This window comes from Bombus impatiens, unplaced genomic scaffold, assembly GCF_000188095.3.
Source record: "Bombus impatiens unplaced genomic scaffold, BIMP_2.2 scf_1445, whole genome shotgun sequence".
In the NCBI taxonomy this organism is placed as follows: Eukaryota; Metazoa; Arthropoda; class Insecta; order Hymenoptera; family Apidae; genus Bombus; species Bombus impatiens.
This window is the reverse complement of record NT_177864.1, coordinates 780,636-803,766: the sequence shown is the minus strand read 5'-3', so window position 1 is coordinate 803,766 and position 23,131 is coordinate 780,636. Positions and strand designations below refer to the sequence as shown.

Sequence of the window (23,131 nt, the reverse complement as noted above, 5' to 3'; positions counted from 1 at the left end):
AATTGTATTCTATTTAATAAAAAAATGTTAATTACTGAATTTTTTTCAGTGGCTAATAGCATTATAAGTTAAATATAATCTCTTCTAACAACAAGCAATTACAAAAAGTAACCAATTAATTAAGTTGAATATAAATAATTAACACGAGAACATGTCATAAAAAAATATAATATAATTAATTTGTCGAATTAAATAATAATTTTTATGTTTATAATATTATTTAACTAATACGAGGTAGAAGACAGTTTATTTCAGGTTGAAGAAACTCCATCACAACAGCTGATACCATCTCATCAAGAATGCCTTTCAAGGCTTCAATATCTCTGAAAATAGTTATACAAGGTTAATAAATTACTTTAAAATTATTTATATTATAAATATGAAAAATATAAACAATTTACTGTTCATCAGGAGAAGCACATAATTCACTGTAATATTTAATTTTGGGCTCAGTACCGCTAGTTCTTAACGTTATAACCAAGCCATTTTTAAATGTAAATGTTATCATTTGACTAGATTTCGAAGTAGGTAAAACAGCAGTATTTTCTGGTTTTGTGTTATCATAGCCAGTTGTTAGATCACGCACACCTATTATAATATACTTCCCATTAAGAATATTTGTTGGATACTAGAAAATGTTTAAAGTTAAAGTAATAACATTGATATTCTGTACATATACATATGTGTATTTCCTTACTGTATTTGGTTTGCCAGAGTATGTTCGTAATCTTTCAAATATTTTCTTGATTACACTTGGCTCATGACAAATCCAATATGAATTTTTAGAAATATGGTGTCCATATCTAAATCAAATATATTTTTTTAATAAACATGTATGTAAAGTGTGGAATAATAAATAGAATATTCATTCAAATAAATATTTCAAATGTAAATTGTGCGATAGCATACTGAGTATATATTTCGTTTAACAAGTCGTGAAGAGTGAGTCCCATAGTTTCAAGATAGGCTGATAATTCTGCTATGTGCATTCCAGCACTTATGCCATCTTTATCACGAACTTTTGAACCACACATAAACCCTATAGCTTCTTCATATGCAAACAAAACTACTTTACCCATTTTTTCTAATTCTACAGTTCTATTACCCATCCACTTAAAACCCGTTAAAGTTTCCTTTAGAAACAAAAAGGATCGTATAAGAATAAAAATAACAAAAATACTTCAAATTTATTTTCATCATACTCACTTCAAAATTAAATCCTTCGTGTTTAGCCATTGATGCTAAAATTTTACTTGAGACTGTTGATGCCAACATGTATACACTTGAGAAATCTGTATCAGGATGTTGTACTTGATACTTATGCATCATCCACCATCCCAAAAGCGCTCCCAATTCATTACCAGAGAAAATATACCATTCATCACTATTAGAGAAATGCAAAAACTTATTAAATGGTAGATACGTATGTACATTGTTAACAAAAGAAACAAATAACATACTTTTTCATTTTTGTAGCACAAGCTAGTCTATCTGCATCAGGGTCATTGGCAAGAATAACAGAAGAAGAATTTTTATCTGCTACTTGTATGCTAAGATCTAAAGCACTTTTTCCTTCTTCTGGATTTGGAAATTTAACAGTTGGAAATTCTGGATCAGGTAACTTTTGCTCTTCAACTACTATAAATGGCTGTAATATATAGAATAACATTTTAATGAATTATTTGAAATAGAATAGAAGTATACAATTTCTTTGATATATAATAAACATTCAAACCATTAGAGCAATACCTTAAAATTTGCAGCATTAAAAGCTGCAGTCATATATTGATATCCTACACCATGCATAGGAGTGTAAGTAAATTTTAATATTGTATTTTTATTCACTTCTGGATATAAAACAGTTTCTTTGAGATCATTAAAATAGGATTGCATAACATCATCCCATGGATCTTGATATAAAGAACTGTGATGGACTTTTGTTACTTCCCATGAAGATTCCATTGGTTCAAGATTTTTGAGTATATATTTTTGGATTTCTTTATCGTGTGGTGATATTATTTGTGCACCATTTTCCCAATAAACTTTATATCCATTATCATTCTTAGGATTGTGAGATGCTGTAATCATTATTCCAGCTGCACACTTATATTTTAATACACCATAAGGTATAAAGGGAGTTGGTACAACTTTTGAAAACAGATATACTTTTATATTTCTTGCCACAAAAATTGCAGCAGTCAATTCTGCAAATCTAAAATGATATGTAAATCTTACATAACATTAATAAAATTTTACAGACATAATCCATATTTATGTAATATATAATAAATCAAATAGATTCTATAATAACTAATAATTGTAAATTGAATATCCTGATTAACCTTTTACTGCAATGACGTCCATCATATCCTATTATGACACCTTTTTCAGTTACATCAACAATGCTATCAAGTAAATACATTGATAACCCTTGGCCAGTTTGAACTATAACTAAATCATTCATTTGACTATATCCTGGACCCATACAACCTCTTAAGCCAGCTGTACCAAATTCAAGCCTTTTTAAAAATAAATTAAACAAAACTTTATTATTATTGTTAAGAAGTAGCTCTTGAATTTCATGTTCAGCAACTGCATCCTAAAACATATTTCATAAACAATGTAAATATTTAAAGATTAACATAAAAAATACATTTTACATAAAATATCATTAAATTAGAAACCTTGTTCCATTTTAACCATTCATTAATTTTATTATCCAACTCAATATTTCCAGTATTAACAGAAATTTTTACAGCCATGTTAAAAATACATATATCCCAATACAGAATAACCTAAAATATAATTTATAATTATGCATAAAATATTTAATATATTATCCATATTAATTGTACTTAAAAATGTAAACAATAGGCAATGGAGAAGTAAATTTCCATAGCTTAAAAAATGATGTATTCTTGTATCATAATATATACGGTAACTGAAATAACGATCGCAAACGAACTTCAATGATCAGTAATAATCATTGTTCATAATCAGTAATTATCATTAACAAATATTGCATTGCTATTTTTATAATTGTAATTAACAGGTTTAAATAAAAATAGAAAAAGATACATAGCTTGCAAACATATATAGAAAGTCATACTAATATTGAAATATTATTAATATATATTTATGTACATGTATACATGGAGGGTAAAAAGATTATAATACAGTAATAAATTCGTTGATATCTACTTAAAAATTAAAATATTTACGAATGAAATAAAACATACCTCAAATAAATAGTAAAATGATAAATGTATAATGAAAAACTGGAACTCACGTAAAGATAATCTGAATAGTATGTTAGATACTGACTAACCTGTTATCAGTATATATCATACCCGTAACACAAATCAGTTGATTCTTCCAATGCGAATTTTTGTTAAATGTTAATTTTTCAAATATTTAATGGACAATTTATATTAATTCATAAGTTGAGTATACAAAATAAGTTGTTTCTAATTTGTAAAAACATTTTTCGACTGTAAGCGGTGGTCAGTTCAATATACATGAGGTATGTACATATACACGTAGAAAATTCATTCAGATTGTTTTTACTTTCAAGAGAATGTACGTAACAATGTTTGTGCGGGCTGTTTAAATTTTTGTATTTATTTATATTGTTATTACTTAATAGACTTAATAGATCGATCAGAGATGACAGAATTTACCAATATTAAAATGCTACTAGACAAGAGGTTACATTTCAACCTCTGATTTCAACCTACTATACTAACTTATCAATTATTATATTTTTATTTTCTTTTTAGCATGAATGAAATTCAAGAATAGTATATTTAATTTTTATCTTTGGAAAAGAAAACAATGATTAAGACTGACCAAATACTTCTCTGGCATAAGTGTAAGGCTTGTTACATACAAAAACTGAACATGCATTGGTTTTTTATTAAATTGCTAAGAACTCTATGAATAACAGGTATTTTTGTGTTTGCATTTTTATCAGGTTGTGTTAATAAATTATAAAATTAAAAAATTGTGTCATTGTATATTTTATTTTTAGAAATTGTGCATTTAAGTATTAGTTATGTTAATTGTGTCATAGACAATATTCTTATAAAATGGATATTGGAATAGTTAAAATTGCTGAAGATAAGGATTTTGAGAAGTTGAAACATTTATATGATGATAATAATGATTGGAGATTAGATTATAATAAACCTGATTTATCAGTTTGGACAAAATCTGTATCAGGAATTAGTTTTAGAATGGTAAAGGTATGTATTATTTCTGTTATTTGCAACTGAGTTTTCTATTTCTTTTACATATTTATAGATATTTAATATTACTAATGGAAATATTTTTCAGATTAGAACACGTTTTGCCGATGTTCTACCAGAAACATTATATGATGTGTTACATGATCCTGAGTATAGAAAGGTTTGGGACACCCATATGATTGAATCAAAAGACATAGGCTTTTTTAATCCAAATAACGATATTGGTTATTATTCAAGCAAGTATTTAATATTATTGACTAATTCTATTTGTATTTATATAGAAATTATAGTTGTTTGTATACAAATAATGTATATATATATATATAATATATATGTGTATATCTATGTATATATATATAATCAATTAGTGGCCTGTCCATCTCCATTGAAAAACAGAGATTTTGTTCTACAAAGATCATGGCTTGATACTGGTATAGAGCAATTAATTTTGAATCATTCTGTTTTTCATAAAGATTATCCACCAAGAAAACAATTTGTACGAGCAACATCTTATCTTACAGGTATGATTTAAATATTGAAATAAAATTTATTTGTCTCTGTGTATTTTTTTACTTATTTATTTATCTTATTTAAGGATATATAGTAAGACCATCTCGAAATGGTGATGGCTCTGAATTAGGCTATGTCTCTCATACTGATCCACATGGAAAATTACCAGTATGGTTGGTTAATAAAGTTACACAAATATTTGCTCCAAGAGTATGTAACTTTTGTGTTAATTACAATTGAAACTTTTATTTATATTAAATTCTCAAATTAATTTCTTGTTTTAGATGGTTAAAAAATTACATAAAGCTTCTGTAGCTTATCCTAATTGGAAATTACTTAATAACCCAAATTATAAACCTTGGCATTTCCCTGAACAAATTGCATCACCACGTATAAGAATTGAGGATGTAAGTCCTTCTTCTGTAATTTCTAACATCGAGCATTATAGGTTAATTACGTTTTATGATAAAATAGTAATTATGATTTTAGATACAATAAATTTATTTATAAATTGTTTGCAGTGTGTAAAGTCTGCAGAAGAAAAAAATTCAAAAAATTATTATGTTGATGAATCAGAATTAAAAGAGTCAGTTACAATGGACAGTGATTAGTTTTATTCATGAAGTAGATGTTTCCATTGTTAACATTAAGAAAATAATATAATAGTTGAAATTATAAAATGCAGTATTATAGAAGTTTGTAGTATCAACAGAGCTTGATGAAAGTTAATTTATTCGTGTAAATGTGTATATAACTATATATTATCTATATACACATCCACACATCTAACTGCAATTCATTAATTATATTGGTAATATTAGTATCACAAATAGTTATATGGCCTATTGCAATGAATGACAGTATGATTAATAAGAATACATCATGGCCTGTCTTGTATTAAATATTATATAGTTATAGTTCCTTATTGAATCGGTGATGTATGTGTTGTTGAAAGTATAATTTGTTACATGTGATTCAACATAACGCACAATATGCAGGTTGTAATTTTTAATTTATGTGTTTATCTATTTTTATTGTTTTATGTGAGTATTTAGGTATTACATATAATAATTTTTGTATATATGTATAAAAATTATCATTGAAGGTACAAAAGATTTACATATTGTCTACATTAAATATTTATTAAGATTAATGCATTATAGCTCGATACATAGATAATGATTGTAGCATCTTAATATTACAAGTGCAATTTTAGGAATATTAGAGAAATCTTAGTGTTTGGATACAAAAATAGCGATCACATACAACAATATAATTATTAATTTTCTTAAAAATGATACTGCATAATATTATTAGTTATAGTTATTAGTTTTGTACTTTGTAATATATAATTGTTGACTTATTTTGTTTTATTTATGTTAAAATTTATGTTACTTATCATATTTTTTATATTACATCTCTATATATAACTTGTCTAGACAATAGGTAAATATATATCTAGTAAATTATATAAATTTTCTTGCTTTTACCATAGTGTAGTTCTTCTATTTAGAACCTTTTACACATTGTAAAAAGAATTAAGCTTTTCTATATTTATTAAATATTCTGCTTCAATTAATGCAATTAACATATCCTATTTATACAATGTCCTATTTACATTTATACAATTATGACATTTATCTCTTATAATAACACATACGTTTTGTGATTTTCTATATCTAATAGTAATAACTAGTTTTCTAAAGTATATGTACATGCATATTTATACTTACATAAATTATCAGAATATACATTGGTACTTAATGTGTTATTTATGAATTTTTTCAATGTGATGAATATTTCAATTTTTTGGAGATAAACTGATTCTACATATTTAATTTTATATGTCATCTTTCGTACATTTAATTATTTAAATGTTTAAAGTCTAATTGCATTTGCTTTAGAATGTAATGGCCTTGATAAATTTAAGATAAAATTTATTTGTGTATATTCAGTACATTCTAGTCATACTAAATATTTTTATTTCCTAAATTACAGTGTCAATTGAAAGACAAATAACTTGAAATTTCTGTATATACATATACTCATGTATTTATGTGATTAGAATTTTTACATTATACATATATATTTCTGTATGTACTTACATAGCAAAAGATAGTTATTATATCAGAATAATATTTGTGATATTATTTTTAGGAATTTTGAAGATGGTTAATGAAGATTTAAAAAAGATGAGAATTGTATTACTTTTTAAATCTACCAAGTAATTATTATCTTTGTACGAAATGTATTGCAGCAGAACAGATAATATGTATTTTATTCAATTTAAAATAATCTATATTCTTATATTACGTCATTCATTGTAGTTTGGCTGATATTGATATCCTGGTGCAAGTTTATATATACAAAGATGATATAAAAGTACATAAATCAATTGTGGATTATTAATTGATTCTTATGTATTATTTTTTTACTTGTTTTAAATGGCCTCTATTTGTATACAATACAATTATATGTATGATTGGTGCAATTCATTATTGAGGTAATTGTTATTTTTATCTGTTATGTGGAAATAATAATGATATACTCTATATATTTTTATCCGAATATATTTAGCAAATTGTTAGAAACAAAATATTAAAATAATGATTGGATTCCATATAAGCATTACTCTTCAATGAAAGGGTTTGATTTGATGTATTTCATAAATTTGATGTAACTGTTATTAAGTTTACGATGAGAAGAAAAAGTTCTAGTATAGGTAATTGTAAACTTATTTTGTACCAGGAAGCTACTGCATGGCCGGAAGACAAACGGAAATAAAGAATATATATATATAATTATAAATTTATTTCTGTCCATTATCACTAATTTTACAATTTTATTATTAAGAGGGTTAACAAATTTCATGCCTATCATATAACAAATTATATGAAATACATCAAATAATATTTGTATTGTACTATATTTGTGAGTATATTATATTAGTGTAAGTATTTTTTATATTAACAAGTGCATATAATTACAATTTAAGTATGGAAAATTTTTATATTAATATTAAAGTTTAATGTAGTGTGTTATACATTGCCTGGCACTTGATTTGTTTAAAATGTACTGTATGAAGATGATATAAAATTGTTAAAATTTCTAATTAATTGGTATGTTTTATTTTCCCTTTATTCTTCTGTATAATATTGCATAAAAAGGAAGTTTTTTAATAGAATGGATAAAATTGTTTAATAACAAATATTTATTAAATGTTAAAATAAAAAACATCATTTATTTAATATAAAATATTACTGTTATCATTCAGATATTTTTATTATTATATCATGTATGATATAAAAAGACTGTACAATTTTCTTATTTCATAAAGATTTGTTCTTAAACATATACAAGAAATACAAAATAATTCTAAAATGGTGCTTGAAATTTTGTATCCGTTTTCTATAATTAAAAATAAATAATGAAGTTTCAATAATCACAAACTCACACATTCTTTGATTTGAAAACGTTCTGCATAAAATAAAAGAGGCATTAAAAATTCACAAAGTATGGAATCGAATTATTATTTAAGTGCATATTTATGCTGATTATATATAGCGAAAAAATGTATCATTTTAAGTTTAAAATTAGCAATTCACATGTTACAGTTGTTACAGAAATCAGAAGTTTATGAAATTATGTTCATTATTATATTTTTATTATAGATATGTTTAATGAAATAATTATGTTTTTCAAGTTTCTAGACACCATTTTAGAATGTATAATGATCACAATATAAATTCTATACGTTAATTTATACCTATATGTTGAAAAATTACTTTTAATTAGTTTGATTTTTCAGTGTTGTCAATTGTTCCATGTACTCAAGATATAATCTTTGCCAGCGAAGATGTCCTCCAATAACAGATAATACATCTTCCAAAAGTTTATGCTTTTTAATCCCCTATATAAAATACAGAAATATGATACTATGCTTGTAACTAATAATAGCATATATAACACATAAAGAAATAGAAACAAATAAATGAAGAATATATACTGAGATAGTACCAAAATTAAAGGATCCCATATGCTCTTAGAAGCTGTTGTGTGACTTGGACCCAAAAATTCATCTAGAATTAACCTTAGACGTTTCTCTAATCCGTCTGAAAGAATATTATTTTGTGAAATATGATAAATAATTAAAATATAAAAAAGGGCATATACATATTTGTATATATGCTTTTTTATATTTTAATTTTTATAATTTAATATATATACCTTGAGTTAATAAAAATGATACTAAAGCCATGAGCCAATGTATGTATTCTTGAGCACTTCCAAGAGCTTTGGAAGCAAGTAGCTGTTGTTCTAAATATGATACTACACTTGGAGCACTATGAGGTAACCTCGGATTGGGTAAAGTATTTCCAGCTGTTCTAAACAGTCCTTCCTGCAAAGAAGATAATGGACCTCTGGGTGCTCTATTTCCAGATGCACTTGATGCATTAAATGAAGCCCAACGCCATATAGGATCTTGACTGTCACCAATGAGTAGCCATGTACCTAACAAGTTTTTTTAATAAATGTATTGTATGTAATGTACAATAAATAACCTTATTAGTTAATATAATTTATATACCCATTTCTTTATGATATATATATGCTCTAGCGTTCGTGAAAGCTAAATGGGGCATTCCATTATATAAAGTACAGGACAATAAAGAGGTACCAGGTACTGCTAAATGTGCAGCAGATGTAGAAACTATCATTCTACACGAGTATCCTATTTCCCATACACGTACAGCACCACAGCTTGAAATAACCATTACCTAAAAACGTTTATGTGTATTAAACAATAATTATTCTTAAATTAAAAAAAAAAGTAAAAAGGAAATTAAAAAAGGAATTAATACTGCATTTCCAACTGCATGAACTTTTGCAAGTGGTGCAGGCGGTGCTAATGGAGGTGCTGGACGGCATCCTTTTGTAGGATGAAATGTATGGAGGCTACCATCTTCTAACCCAAGTGCTATAACTGTCGGTGATGCTGCAAGCGCTACAGCGCTATATCCCAGATACAAATCCCAAGTAGGTTCAGAATCTGTGCCTTTAAATACTTGTAAATGAGCTAAACCTTGGCTGTTAGTAACAGTTACTGCATAGTGACCAGCTTGTTGAGACAATGAACTGGACGGTTTTAATGGAGGAAATATAACTTGATTTATATTTCTTTCAGATGCAATTTTTGGTTTCTTGTTAAATGGTGTATGATATGATTTTGGAGTCGACTGGTCGCGACGTTTTAAGGTAAGTGTAGAAGCTTGACTGTTTATATTTGTTGAATTTAAAGACGAAGTAACATTAGGCGTTACGACGTCGTTTCGTTTCTCAATAACAATAGAACTTTTTACTTGGCTTGTAAATGTTGGAGTTCCTAGTCTATTATTTGACGAATCCCTGAGTGAAAATTATTAATATAAACTAAAGAACATATAGAAATTATAATTTCGTAAAATTACAGTCTAACTCACATTGTATCAGATGGTGGTGGTATAAACATTGGTGTTATTCGCCTTTTACCATCTGATGTTCTTGTTTCAATTTGCTTATTAATTGGACCTTTAGCAGGAGTAGTTGTAGTAGTATTGGGTGGATGTACTAAATTTATATTTGGAGGTGCTGAAGTTGGTTGTGTCGATGGTGTCGATGTTTTTAGATTAAGAAGCTCGGGTGCTTCCATTACAGTACAACCTCCTTGAACCAACGGTTTACCATATAATCGTTCATGAAGACTACTCTGTAATGAAATAGAAATAACTATTTATTTATTACTATTTGAAATAATTCATGTAGGCTGCATACTTGTTCAGCAGGATCTAATGGTTGACCTAATTCCTGCTGTGTGAATTCAATAAGTACAACAGATCCATCCCAAGAACAAGCAGCTAATCGAAGACCACATGGTGACCAACTAGCATCTAAGACTGAATGTGTAAATAATTCATGTATTACTACTAAAGGTCTTTTTAAGGACGTCAACCAGACGGATAAAGAACGATCGCGTGATCCTATAGCAACACAGCAATACTGTTTAGAGGAACCTGGCTGCTTTTTTTGTAAAATGTTACCATTAAATCTCTGCAACATGTGGAAAGTTAATAAATTAATTACTTAATAAGTAATTTGACACATGTAAATCATGAAATTTATATCTTGTGCTTAATATATACCACGCAAGTAACAGCTTTACGATGACCAACAAAGTCTTTATCTTGTGTCCATCCATCTCTTTCAATTATTTGAGCTGTGGGACCTCCACCATTCATTGCATGAGCTGATACTAAATATTGTCCATCTGGACTCCAAGAAAGTCTTAGAACATGTGTTGTTCCACCACATTCATCAAATGGTTCTGATATCAATGCTGCTTCTGTCCAATCTGTCGTACGCCATACTCTTAACGTCTTATCATCAGATTGTGATGCCAAATATTTTCCTACTGGATCCCATGTAATTCCTTTTACAAATCCTGTATGGCCCTTTAATACAGCTACTATAGCTGGAAATTTTGATGCATCCCACACAATTACGCTATTGTCTACTGATGCAGAAGCTAACCATGGACTATGTGGTGCCCACGCAAGATCAAGTACATCAGCTTCATGAGAACGTAATGTAGCTATGCAACGCCATGTTTCAATACTGGATTTTCCACCAAATATTGAACTTCCACCTGATCCACCTGACAATCTCCAAATCATGATCAGTTTATCTACACCACCTGATGCTAGCAAACCATTGTTACTCCATCTTACGCAATTGACACAAGCTATAAAAGTATTATATATATTTATTAATATGATATACATATTTATATACATGTAATAACATATGAAAAGGATAAATTAAATTTTAACTTGTTTTCATACCAAGATGATTATCTAATTGACACAACATTTTTGGTATATTTTCATCTAATTCAGCAATTTCACTAATTACTGGCTCCATATTCCATATAACAACCCTTCCAGAATCTCCACCTATAATTAATTTTAAGAATAATATAATAAATATACCATAAAATTATAATTCAATTAAATATACTGTAGGTATAAAGGAAAAACTAACAAATTCAACTATTTCCACAAAACAATATTAGGTATAAATTGAAAATATTAATATTATACCTTGCCCACCAGTAGCAAGCCTTTTTCCATCTGGGTGTATATCCACGGAAAAAATTGGATATCCTGAAAAATAAACATTTTATGTTACATTTCAATTGTAAACATTGCAGAAAATAAATCCAAGTAAAACATTTTGTACAAACCATCGTGCGTAACCCAATTAGGTTTTACTAGTTTCATGTTGTTGTATTTATTAAAACTTTGTCGATTCAATGATTATTATCCATAATTGATTTTAAGCATTGTAACATTCAATTAGAATCTAAATTTTCTAAAATATAACTCTTTATTATGTAGTATAACCTCAAATTAGAATCCAAACACATTTTACTACCGGCAATACATTTTGGCGAATTTCTATGAAAACATGAAAGGTGTATTATCGTAACACATAGAAATGTCGCGTACTTTTTAATAAAAAACGATTTATACACATTGTTTACTTGTATGCAATATACTGTTTTACAACAGGACTACTAATATAAGCATGGTGAATATTATAAAGATTACTCAAAGATTGTATGCTATCTACAAAATATACGTATTTTAAAATCGATTTTCCAAATATCGAAATCTCAGATGATCGATTTTTATTCTATATTTTGGGTTTATTTTTATTTTTATCTTCTTGAATTATTTTGTATACTTTTCGTAAAAATAAAACTAAGATGTGTTTATAATTGTGGGATATACTATTTACAATGTATGCCATAATTACTTTAAAAATTTTTGCAAAACTGAATCCATTAGCAACACACCGAAATAAAGATATATACATATATATATACATATGTACTTTCAAAATTAATTTCTTAACGATAAACTAAATGCATCTTATTTTATGGGAATTCAATAAAAAGCCAAGAAAATGATAAAATTTCATTTTAAAAAGAAATATAAAAATGTATTTCATTGCATACATGTTTGTAAATTCTTACAATTATTTATTTTATGTAACTAATTTTTGATTTGATGTCCGATTGCTTAATTCAAGTAACTTTTTATAACGTTCAACTAAATCACCGATTGAACGTCTGCGATGTTTACTTTGTTCGGTTTTACTGATAGCATCATCGTCATTATTTTTAATCTCTACATCTATTGTGTCACATATATCAATCACATTAGCTTTATTTGGAAGATCATTTACTACATCTTCCATTTCTAACATGTTTTCAGATTTATCTTGTTCAGCGACCAATTTTTTTGGTGTGGCAAATTCTACATTTATGTTACAAAGACTTTTTGTTGAAATGTTTAGACTAAGCTCTGATATATCATGCATTTCTTCAATTATGCAATTTGTAATTGCTGTAGAATTCGCATTTGAAGAACAAGGTATAGATATTATGCTTGAGTTTGCTGCTGCTGTTGCTGCACAAAAAAGAGAAGAGTTTTTAACTTTTTAAAAGATTTAATGTTGGTTACGTACCTGTTATATTATTTCTTTTTATACGAGTCGAAAATAATCGTGAATATTTTTCTGCATGTTTGGAAGACAATACATTTTTTTTAGATAAGACCATATGCGTATCTAAAGACGACTGTTCGCTGTTTACACTTGTGATTGTGTCTTTAAAATTGATTCGTGATACTAATAAATTTTCTCTTAATTTTGGTCCATGTGATGCTCGATTTTGTTTTAGGCGTTCATACCTCGAAAATAGTGATTTATGTGGAGCTGAAAAGAATTTTCGCATAAATATATTATTCAATAATTTTATAAATAGCTTTAGTCTTACCTTCTACTGGAGTTAATTGCAGTCGTTTCTGAAGATTACTTCCTTCATCACTATAATCAGTATCAATTTTAATGAGAGGCGATGACATGACCACATTCATCATAGGTAATATAACATCATCATCATGGATTTGTATTACATTTTTCTGACATAAAATATCTTGTGTCTCAGATATTATTTTAGTGATATCTGTCAGATATTTTTGAATTATATCAAGCGCTGCTTTTAGATCTGTATAACTAGCTTCTATTTGTAATAAACATTCCGAAAAGTCCTCTAATATATTTAATTTCAATTGGTTTTGCAACTGAGTCAGGAGAAAATTAAATAATAGAATAAAATTATTTAGCATTAATTTATCATCCTTATATAATTGAAATAGAAGACACTGAAATGTGAAATATGTTTAATGTGTTACTCTTCAGTTTATTAATATTTATTAGTAAATGGTAAACAAGTACTTACTTGCATATCTGGAGAAAATAATTCTGAAATTTCCAAATGATTTATTTTTTGTAATGGTTTTGCATTTAATATTTTAATATCACTACTATTATTTGTGATTATATTATTCACTTCATACATGACCTGCTCTACATCTCTTAAAGCTTTATTTTGTATTTGTATTTTGTTTAAGCTTTTACTTATATTCATTTTCCATGCTAGAATTAATAAATAATTAATATTTTGAGAAAGCTAAACATAAGTATATACATAAATTTAAAAACATGGATTAAATGTATCAACTTTTTATTATTTTATCATTATTTATGTCCCTTAAATATTTCTTAATTGAATCATGTACAGGTGCAGTTTCTGAGAGACTTGCAATTAATAGTTCTTTTTCAAAAATATCTGCTATAATATTATCTAATGTTTCCTTCTCGTTCCTGAAAAATGAGATTTAAATTAAATAAGGAAAATTAGACAACAAATGTATCAATAAAAACAAAAGTAAAAATATTACTTTAAAACAGATTCAACTATATCCTTCATTCTGGATAAATTTTTATGTTGATTCAAAATATTGGAATCAATTCTTGCATTAATTTCTTGTAAAAATTGTTTTGCTAGATTTCCTTTATTTCCTACTTGTGGTGCAAACGCAACATCATAGATAGCTAAAAAAGTAAGAACCAGTAATATAATGGAATTTCAATATATTTTATAATAATTGATGAAAAAGATGCATTAAAAAAATATTTTCTATAGAAAAAATATCTTACTTTCTCGCATAATATATCTTCTTACAACTACTTGGGATAATTTCCACATAATGATCGTAAATTTACTTCCACCTGCATGAATTAAGTGAGATATAAGTATACTTGGAAAACCAATGTCAGGATTTTCTGCAGATATAATTACTAAGTAGTCTTTGACACTGTTACGATACTTTGCTTCAGTCTTTTTGCAAATTACAGGCCATTCAATTAGCTTTTTAAAACGTTCTGAATCATATATTGTTAATAAGTAATATGAAATATGTAAAAAGCCTACTGTGTTGGGTTTGTCAAACATTCCCTATAAATTGAAACATCATAATAAATTAAAATAACGGAAGTATAGAAAAAGATAATATATTAAAAAATATTTTCTAATAAATGTATTTATTTTCTAATAAAAAAATATACCTCGCGAAAATATTTCTTGAACTCATCACTAGGTTGAATTACTTGAGATAGTAAAAGTACATTTCGATGGAAAGATGCACTTACGGCCATTACATCGATATAAAATTGACAGCTTCGTACAGAATTAGGTAATTAGGTAATATCAATTATAATGACAGAATTATAAAGAACATAATTCAATCGGTAAATATTTAGATCACTTTATAACATAATACCAGATGAAGGAAAATCTTGTTATTAACGGCTGTGTTAGAGCATTTGAATTTTAAAACCACATACTTGCTCCATTACAGAAGCGAAACTGATATAGTAAATAGACGATTGCTCTATACATATGTGTGTCTATTTAATTTATGATCTTGGGTTTTAATAAACGGATATTTATAATTGTATCAAATTTGGAACTTTGAAAATTTCTTGTTTGTAGTAAATTTGTATATTTTATGGAAAAGCAAGCTGTTCTGTAATTAAAGTCTCGAAAGTATTTAGATAAATAAATTGGTATGTATTATTGTATGTATTATTGGTATGTATTATCAGAAAGGAAATTTCCTCTCTAGTATTATTATTGTACATACTAAATAGTATAATATATGAACTTGTAATTTGTAATTAATAACATAAATGCTGTATAATGTAGATCTGATGTTCGATACACTTTTTTGTCTCATTATTGTAACCATAGATAAGATAAAAAGTAGATTTGTCATTTTATGAAATTCAATATTCTGAATTTCCGATCATTACGATCGGTAAAAGCGATTACAAATAAAGATACTGTTATGCCATCTATGATTTCGAACGATGAGGTAGGGAATTACATACATACAATCGCAATAAGTTATCAATTATAGGTAAAGTTTGCCTCAGTAAATATAAAATGTTGGAATCATAGATGAAATAGGTATAAAATAAACGTGACATCACAGACGAATATACATATCTTATTCGTAGTCAATAACGACATATGCAATATGCAATGTTTTTTCGCGTCCCACATTTTGGAGGTTACCTGACCCTCTTACCATTTTCCTGTCACGTACGACGTTATCGATTCAGTATAATTACTAGTTCAAATTAAAACTAAAATCTTGTATGAAATTATAAATAAAATGTAGAAATAACATATCCTATAATTGCAACGAAGTATAAAATTTTATACTTTTGCAATACTTCAGAAAGCATTACTATACACCTAACTTACTTAATTTACTAATACAATAATAGTTAAATGATTCGTATAATTAGTTTCAATAGGATTACGAAGAACATCAAATTACCTACTTGCTCAAGTACCGAAGTATCGAGTAAGAAGTAAGCAACGCTGCAAATCCTCGAATGGACTTCATAAGCTTCGTGATGACAATTCCTGCAACTCGACGTAATTGGCGAACGATCATCGAGTAGTCACAAAGGCCATACGTGTTTTCAGAGCAACTTACGAATATAAAGGGTTATCGAGTGCACGTTGATCCGCGTGCATTCAGAAAACGCGCGAGCGAGTACGTCACGCAATAGTTCGAAGGAACAGAATGATCGCGATCTGATAATCCGCGAGAATAATTTGTTCTATGTGATAAGCGAGAGAGGCAAGGGAGAAGAGATTTTTATTTTTAGTTCCAAGTCAGATAAGCGCACTATTGTATAGAATGAGCTCACAATGGGCTTAACATAGGTATCTATCTTATGGTCAATTGTAACTAAAACACACGATGTTCCTGCGATATCTTACGGTGTCCCACGTCACTCTTCTTAACTTAAATGTTATAAATTAATGGCAGAATGTTATAGATTAATCGTAGATTTTTCGCAATTCTTTTACGAGAGTTCTAATTCTTTCTTCCCTAATACCCTCCTTTCCACTTTGATAATTTCGTTTAGATGTTTTACGCGATCCACAAGAGAGACCATTAAACGAGAGAAACTCGCGTTAAATAATTCTAGGATAGAACAACTTAACAAATCGTGGCAAGCATTTTGCTTCACCGTTTCATTGATTGACAATGATCGTATTGTGGTCACGATACCCATCGAATGGGATTATCAGCGTGAAATGCCTGCGAACAAAATCTGTCTTAATAACGTATGATACGCCAAAGAATACCGTGGCTATCGAGCAACGATTCGTCTCAATCGTGTCACAGGATCATCGTAGTTGATTTATGCTCTTAAGATCCAGCATACAGTTCAAAACCGTCCCTTCTTCCCTTCGTGTGTCACCCTCTCATTTTAACCGAATGCACCCCATGGCGCTGACATATCTCGCGTATGGGTCAATATCCATAGTATTCGTAATCAAATGCACGAAATCTCGTCACGGTGTTATGCATACGAGAAATCTATATGATAGATATCGCTGGATCGTAAATAAAACGCTAATGCAGGAGATACAATGGAGAAAAACGATCTGTGGATGAGTCGTTAATAAGAAACAATTCGCAGCTGTTTTTGAACGTTTACAATCCGAAGCTAGATTCGCTTTATAGGTAGATGGTTCTGTACTTTGTTTCTAATTGAGCCGATGACCTCGTTCTCACATCATGTGGAACGTGGATACGCAGCATCGAACGAACTGTTATCTCTAGATACGTTCCATGCGTATATTGACAAAGGACGAATAAAAACTCTGTCAAGATTCCGACGCTTACAAAGTATCGTTCTTAGTATAAAAATCTAACCAACTATGTAGATCATCGTCCGTGATCCGCGATGTTCTAATCAACCAGTAGATCGTCAAATACATCGCGCTCCTCGAGGCAGCCGTCTATGTTTGGAGATCTCGCAAGCGATCTCGTGATGGCCAAAAAATGCGTGGGTGCGGGTGATCGTCCTCGTGGTACATTGTCAACTGTTGGTTGACAGGGCACAGGATGCGCCTTTTCCGTTCGGAAAGAGTTTCGCTGGCCACTCCCATCCCATAGAATTACGTTCAATCGTCCATCGATCGAACGTGACCGTATCGTCAGCTATACTTATCGATTGACCCTCGCCGCGTATCTTTCCGCGCGACGTTTCGCTCGAAAAATGATAGAGGCTCCGGTTCCGTCTTCTCCCATCGATTTGCCCGTCAAATAATTCTTCTGCACGCTGCGGGCCTCGCGATTACGACTCTTTCGCCGTTCAGCTCGCGTCCGCTTCGCATCGATTGACGCAACGTTACCAAAACGCGATTTACGACGAATCATTTGCCCGGTAATTCGATTTCGTGTTGCACGCGCGCATCGCTGTCGACGACGATGATATCGAAATGATAGAAAATTGATAATATCGATACGAATCTCTGCGTTACGCTATGGGAAATCGACGCGCATTCCACGCTTTCCGCATGATGGCATATACGCGGTAAACGACTGAATCGGTGATGCAAACGAAAGATCGACTCACAATGCAATTTCTTTGTTTGTCCGTGCGACTACTTAATCGTTGCAATTATTCACAACGTCGCTTACATCTTTCTTCCACGGTAGGGGACGACTTACTTGGTCCATTTACACGTCGAGATAGCGTGCGGATCCATCGAAGGAACGTACCTTCGATTTCACCGGGAACGACGCGCCCAGCTCACAGAAAAAAAATTCCTAATGTCCCCATTTACGTGACGCAACATCCGGCCCGTTCGTGTTTCAGTCACATCGTGTATCGTCTTCATTGTAATCGTCGTTGAGTCTATATACGATTTTTCTATACGAAAATTCCGCCCTTTGTGCAGTCTGGTGTATCGATTCTTTTTTCTCTCGTGCGAACGAAGAGAAAAAGAACGGCTCCTGCGTTGCGTTCAATGCATCGTCGAGAGAGCGCAAATATTTTGTGAATTCCCGGGTATACGTCGACGAGTGCCATTCAGCTGGATTCATCGACGATATTTGTAGCAAACTCCGAGTCGCAAAGCTTTTTAATACACGTGTTCGTTTTCACGCACTGTGCACCGTGCTTCGATCGTAAGGGTGAGCCAGAGAGTTGCATTGTCAGCAGACTCGTCCTTTATGTCCATACACGTGCATCGACTCGTCGTCTTCCACCTCTTCGATTTCCTCGGGTTTCTCTCGGTTACCTGCATCGTTCAAAGGTTTAAACCTTCAGGAAACGATTCTTTGTCACCAGCGGGGATTTATTGGTGCAGCTAAAAACCTAGGAACCGCATGAGCAGGGGTCGGGGGACAGAAATCCGAGCCCCGTCTGTAAAATCACGTTACAGAGAAATTGTCTCGGTGGGTGGACTGCGTTTTTGCGGTTGCCAGAATCCTCCCATGCCTGCTTTTTACCGCGAACCTCGCTGTCGACTCATCGGCACCACTTTCACGGTTAGTTCCAACCTTCTGGACCCACGAGGAACGAAAACAGGGCCGTGAATATTTTCCAGAGGCGACTTTCCCAATAATCTCGTCTTGTTCTCGTTGTTTCGGAGAGGTAACCGCGATAAGAGTCATCTTCACGATTGCGGGGATCGTGCTTCGTCGGCGAAGGAAGAGAATCCCGGGTTCGCATTTAACCGACTCAATTGATGCGAATAATTACGAAGCCCTCAAAAAGAGCATTCGCGATAGTACCCAGTTACCGCGTCTAATTATGTAAATCGCGATCGAGTCGTAAATTAATTAGCCTCGCTGACTAATTGAAGGTAGCCGGACTGGCTTGATCGATCGCGAGTCAGCAACCTCGCCGGAGAATTGCATTCGCGTCGGGTCCCGGCTCACGGAATTCTTCGTCGTCACGGATCGATCCATCCTATCAACTTGCTCGGGTGGATCGTAGCGTTTTTCACGGTTCGACCGTAACACGGAAACGTCTGTGTCGCGAGTCGAACATTGGAAAGTGGCGCGAAGCATGATTCATGAAAGGAATGATGAAACAGAACGTTTCGTAATTGAGTTTGAACGATAGTTGATTCGGTAGGAGGTTTCGAGAAGGTCAAAAACAAAACTTCCAAGATTTACCAACGATCTTATCGTTATCTAGCGAGATAATCGATGATAAGACGATCGACTTCGTTTGTCAAGCACTTCTTTTTAGAAGACTTTTGCTAACTATGAAATTCAGATTTATTAGCCTGATAAGAGTAACGTTTTTCCGCTAAAAAAAAAAGTGATTCGGATGGAATAGAAGAAAGTTTGCAGCAACTTCAGCGGTAAGTTCTGTAATCTTAAACTCGTGTAAAAAGATCGCGCGATTATTCCGATCATTCGTGACAGTCAAGAACAATGAGGTTCTGATTTATTACACGTTCTCTTAACATCGAATATACCTGATTTACAGCAAGTTATTTCTTCCTTTAAGCGATCGAGTAGCATTTGCAAGAGAAAATTTGAGTATAATAACGTTCTTCAAACATATTAATAATTAACGATTCTATTAAATTGATTAATTACCAAAATTACCATTATACTCTTACATAGGCGCGAAACTAAATTCAATTTTCTCTTCAATTCTCGATTCTCGAACGAAGGAAGAATAGAAAACGACGAGGTAAGGAAATCTGGTGAAAGACAGAGGAAGAGAAGAATCAACGAGGAAGTGGCAATCCGAACAGTGTCTTTTAAGTTCTCGCTATTGGATCGTGGTAGGCGTCGCGAGTATATACCGCAGGCACCGTAATCACTGTTATTTCATCGTGAACGGTAATGCTCTGGCTTAAAGCCGCCCTACTTATACGTATTACCCGGGCAAAAGCAACGCGGACCGCGTCCCCGGGCAATCATCGTTCTCCAGCGTCATTACGAAATTGCTTTGGCAAATGAAATGCGCGGTTATGCGCGAGTACGAACGATCCTCTTAAATTGAGATTTATTGGAAAATCGAGCGTACCGATTTCCGGTGTGTCCATAAACAGGCCCAAGAGTGGACGGAGCCTTCTTTTGCATCGGGTTACGAAGTCGCGATTACGCGTCCGATGATTCCGACGATTTAAACGCGACCAGCAAGAAATCTCCATCGCGAAATTGCTTCCATTTTTCCACGCTACCTCCTACTATTTGCCTTCCCGTAGTTACGATCTGGCGAGGCGATCAAACGCGTTTCGATCGTTGAAATAAGCGGTCGAAGCGACGGAAGACTTCGAAAGACGTCGAAAGAGGATTTCATTTGAAGAGGAACGAAAGAAGTTGTAACGACTTTCGAGAAACGTCTTTCTCGACGAATTTCATTAAACTCGGTGAAAAAACGACGAATGAAATGAAAGTTCTTGTGCAGATCTGTATGCGCTTGCATGCGCTCGGACAAACATTTGCCGAGTAAACCGATGAATTCCATTTTCACGAAATTTCACTGTTTTAGTTCCAGAATAGACGTCATTTTTCAGGAACCGTCGATTAACTTCGACGGAACTCGTTAACCCAACTTCCGCGGCCTCGATTCCAAGTTTTCCTACGTCGTTCGAACAGTTGACGCGTATTACGCGAGACGAATCGAAACTCGCTACGATGGCGTCGAATCGCCAGTACAATTCTGAAGCTTAGAGACGCGGAGTTAAGCTCGCGGGATCGTCGATGAAGTTTCAGTTTCGTGCCTGTGTAAGCCTCTCGGTAATCCATACCGTTTTCTTCAATAAGTGTCTCTTTCGAAGGGCTCGTATCGACGATAACGTACTATTGCGGTTGCCCGGATGGTTTCGATATCTGGTTACGTAGCGGAATCTTGGTTGCATTCGCAGCGGATGCAGCCGGTAGCCAGCGGAGCAGGGTATATTGATTTGCCCGGATGCCGGGCCTGGCGCGACGTTCAACGCGCTTCGAGAGGATAATGGCGAGAAGCATTTGCCGAAGCGGACTTTTCCTAACGAGTACAACTTGCCACGATAAACGCGAGTCACGTGCGTAAACATCAGCCGTCTGTCGCTTTTTAACTCGACGATGGAAATCGCGGGTAACCGAAGAACCATTGGCGGCGATTGCTTTTCTTGCGATCGATCGGATCAATGGCTACCGACCATTACGCGCTACTTACGAGATTAATATCGCGATACCGTGCAATGAGAAATTTACCAGCGCGGAGTATGCTACGATACGAGGTTTTCAAGTAAAAAGAACAGAAGCATAAATTGCTGGTGAATTTTTGTGAAAGCCATCCATCGATGGTCATATCGGTCATGGTTTTTGGGGAACGAAGATAACACAGTTGTAACAGCCGCACTATCTAAATAGCGTGCCCTGCTAATTCGTTAATGGGACATCCTGGCTGACACGCACTTTAATCAGTTTTCAGCACACCGATAACAGGCTATTATTAAGTGGCCTTCGGGAGAATGGTCACCGTGTGGTTCGTCGTACGAGTTTATCGCGGCGGATCGCGAAGGATCGCTTTACTACGCCATGTAAAAGAAAAGAAAAAAAAAAGAAAAAAGAAAAATTCCCTCGCAACTTAGAATCTTCGCTTCCAAAAAGCTGACAAGTAAAGACTGCAAAAAAAAAAAAAAAATTGAGAAAAGATGATTAAAAGTAAAAAAGGCGCTCGAGTATAGACCGTTTCGTCGAGATAGCTCGCAATTACGTACGCTAGTGCCGCTTATTACCGGCGTGTAGCAAAATGGTCATCGGAAACTGATACATTAATTGTCGTTTCGGACGTAGTCATGAAACGCAGTTGCAGTGGAAGGAGGTTGGCTTTCCGTAGCCGCAAATTAAGGCATAACGCGACGTAAGGGCGAGGGACTGGGCAAAGGCAAACGATGTTGCCGGTGTTCGTTCAACTTGGTCTGAAAATGAATTTACGAGGCCATAATCGCCAATTGAGATGAGTACTTGTTGCGTGCAATCGGCCCGGCTCAGACCTTGTGCCGAAGCGTTGCACTCTTCTCGTGTTAGGAACTGTGCTACCACGACTACGTACAGCTCGTCACAAAATTCCGCGAAAATTAGCCGGGACTCGAT

At 32.1% G+C, this 23,131-nt stretch overlaps 4 protein-coding genes across 8 annotated transcripts; 1 reads left to right on the top strand and 3 right to left on the bottom strand.

Moving 5' to 3' along the window:
• Window positions 1–152: 152 nt before the first annotated feature.
• Window positions 153–3,531, bottom strand: LOC100749656 (phosphoglucomutase-2). The gene is made up of 10 exons (XM_003493979.3): window positions 3,329–3,531; window positions 2,685–2,795; window positions 2,343–2,599; window positions 1,750–2,212; window positions 1,461–1,648; window positions 1,207–1,384; window positions 910–1,133; window positions 698–803; window positions 402–628; window positions 153–323 (listed from the first exon to the last, which is right to left on the bottom strand). The coding sequence occupies exons 2-10, from the start codon at window positions 2,760–2,762 to the stop codon at window positions 221–223; spliced, it is 1,824 nt and encodes a 607-aa protein (XP_003494027.1). The 5' UTR covers window positions 2,763–2,795; window positions 3,329–3,531; the 3' UTR covers window positions 153–220.
• LOC100743921 (START domain-containing protein 10-like) lies at window positions 3,337–7,547 on the top strand. 4 transcript variants are annotated; one of them, XM_012392480.3, is made up of 8 exons: window positions 3,337–3,523; window positions 3,780–3,946; window positions 4,031–4,244; window positions 4,336–4,483; window positions 4,616–4,768; window positions 4,843–4,967; window positions 5,042–5,164; window positions 6,915–7,547. In XM_012392480.3, the coding sequence occupies exons 3-8, from the start codon at window positions 4,089–4,091 to the stop codon at window positions 6,921–6,923; spliced, it is 714 nt and encodes a 237-aa protein (XP_012247903.1). In that variant the 5' UTR covers window positions 3,337–3,523; window positions 3,780–3,946; window positions 4,031–4,088; the 3' UTR covers window positions 6,924–7,547. The 4 variants fall into 4 exon arrangements, with proteins under 4 accessions (XP_012247903.1, XP_024227306.1, XP_012247902.1 ...); XM_024371538.2 differs by lacking the exon at window positions 6,915–7,547 and adding an exon at window positions 5,279–6,040; XM_012392479.3 differs by lacking the exon at window positions 6,915–7,547 and adding an exon at window positions 5,247–5,270.
• An 854-nt stretch (window positions 7,548–8,401) lies between these two features.
• Window positions 8,402–12,344, bottom strand: LOC100743809 (protein HIRA homolog). Its single transcript, XM_003494014.4, has 11 exons — window positions 12,037–12,344; window positions 11,894–11,956; window positions 11,636–11,746; window positions 10,937–11,535; window positions 10,569–10,844; window positions 10,238–10,503; window positions 9,620–10,163; window positions 9,346–9,535; window positions 8,985–9,269; window positions 8,775–8,869; window positions 8,402–8,667 (listed from the first exon to the last, which is right to left on the bottom strand). Exons 1-11 carry the CDS (start codon window positions 12,071–12,073, stop codon window positions 8,545–8,547), a joined length of 2,589 nt encoding a protein of 862 aa, XP_003494062.1. The 5' UTR covers window positions 12,074–12,344; the 3' UTR covers window positions 8,402–8,544.
• Window positions 12,345–12,802: 458 nt separating this feature from the next.
• On the bottom strand, window positions 12,803–15,577 carry LOC100743688. Of its 2 annotated transcripts, none has more exons than XM_012392578.3 (8): window positions 15,004–15,120; window positions 14,862–14,933; window positions 14,603–14,756; window positions 14,383–14,525; window positions 14,101–14,297; window positions 13,636–14,023; window positions 13,326–13,574; window positions 12,803–13,267 (listed from the first exon to the last, which is right to left on the bottom strand). In XM_012392578.3, the coding sequence occupies exons 2-8, from the start codon at window positions 14,908–14,910 to the stop codon at window positions 12,843–12,845; spliced, it is 1,605 nt and encodes a 534-aa protein (XP_012248001.1). In that variant the 5' UTR covers window positions 14,911–14,933; window positions 15,004–15,120; the 3' UTR covers window positions 12,803–12,842. The 2 variants fall into 2 exon arrangements, with proteins under 2 accessions (XP_012248001.1, XP_003494061.1); XM_003494013.4 differs by adding an exon at window positions 15,270–15,577 and having other exon boundaries at window positions 12,804–13,267; window positions 14,862–15,159.
• Between the last annotated feature and the right edge of the window lie 7,554 nt (window positions 15,578–23,131).

Excerpts from the sequence above, each read along its gene's own strand:
- LOC100743688 (XM_003494013.4), bottom strand. The coding sequence starts at position 15,359 with ATGGCCGTAAGTGCATCTTTCCATCGAAATGTACTTTTACTATCTCAA. Across the intron at positions 14,024-14,100 it reads TATTTTCTCCAGATATGCAA|TGTCTTCTATTTCAATTATA; the intron begins GTAAGTACTTGT and ends TTCACATTTCAG. Across the intron at positions 13,268-13,325 it reads AAAAAGAAATAATATAACAG|CAACAGCAGCAGCAAACTCA; the intron begins GTACGTAACCAA and ends TTTTTTGTGCAG.
- LOC100749656 (XM_003493979.3), bottom strand. The coding sequence starts at position 2,762 with ATGGCTGTAAAAATTTCTGTTAATACTGGAAATATTGAGTTGGATAAT. Across the intron at positions 2,600-2,684 it reads AATGGTTAAAATGGAACAAG|GATGCAGTTGCTGAACATGA; the intron begins GTTTCTAATTTA and ends AATATGTTTTAG. Across the intron at positions 1,385-1,460 it reads TGTGCTACAAAAATGAAAAA|TGATGAATGGTATATTTTCT; the intron begins GTATGTTATTTG and ends TTTCTCTAATAG.
- LOC100743809 (XM_003494014.4), bottom strand. The coding sequence starts at position 12,073 with ATGAAACTAGTAAAACCTAATTGGGTTACGCACGATG. Across the intron at positions 10,845-10,936 it reads GTAAAGCTGTTACTTGCGTG|AGATTTAATGGTAACATTTT; the intron begins GTATATATTAAG and ends CACATGTTGCAG. Across the intron at positions 8,870-8,984 it reads ATCATTTTTATTAACTCAAG|ACGGATTAGAGAAACGTCTA; the intron begins GTATATATATTA and ends ATATTCTTTCAG.
- LOC100743921 (XM_024371538.2), top strand. The coding sequence starts at position 4,089 with ATGGATATTGGAATAGTTAAAATTGCTGAAGATAAGGATTTTGAGAAG. Across the intron at positions 4,968-5,041 it reads CACAAATATTTGCTCCAAGA|ATGGTTAAAAAATTACATAA; the intron begins GTATGTAACTTT and ends TTCTTGTTTTAG. Across the intron at positions 5,165-5,278 it reads CACGTATAAGAATTGAGGAT|TGTGTAAAGTCTGCAGAAGA; the intron begins GTAAGTCCTTCT and ends AATTGTTTGCAG.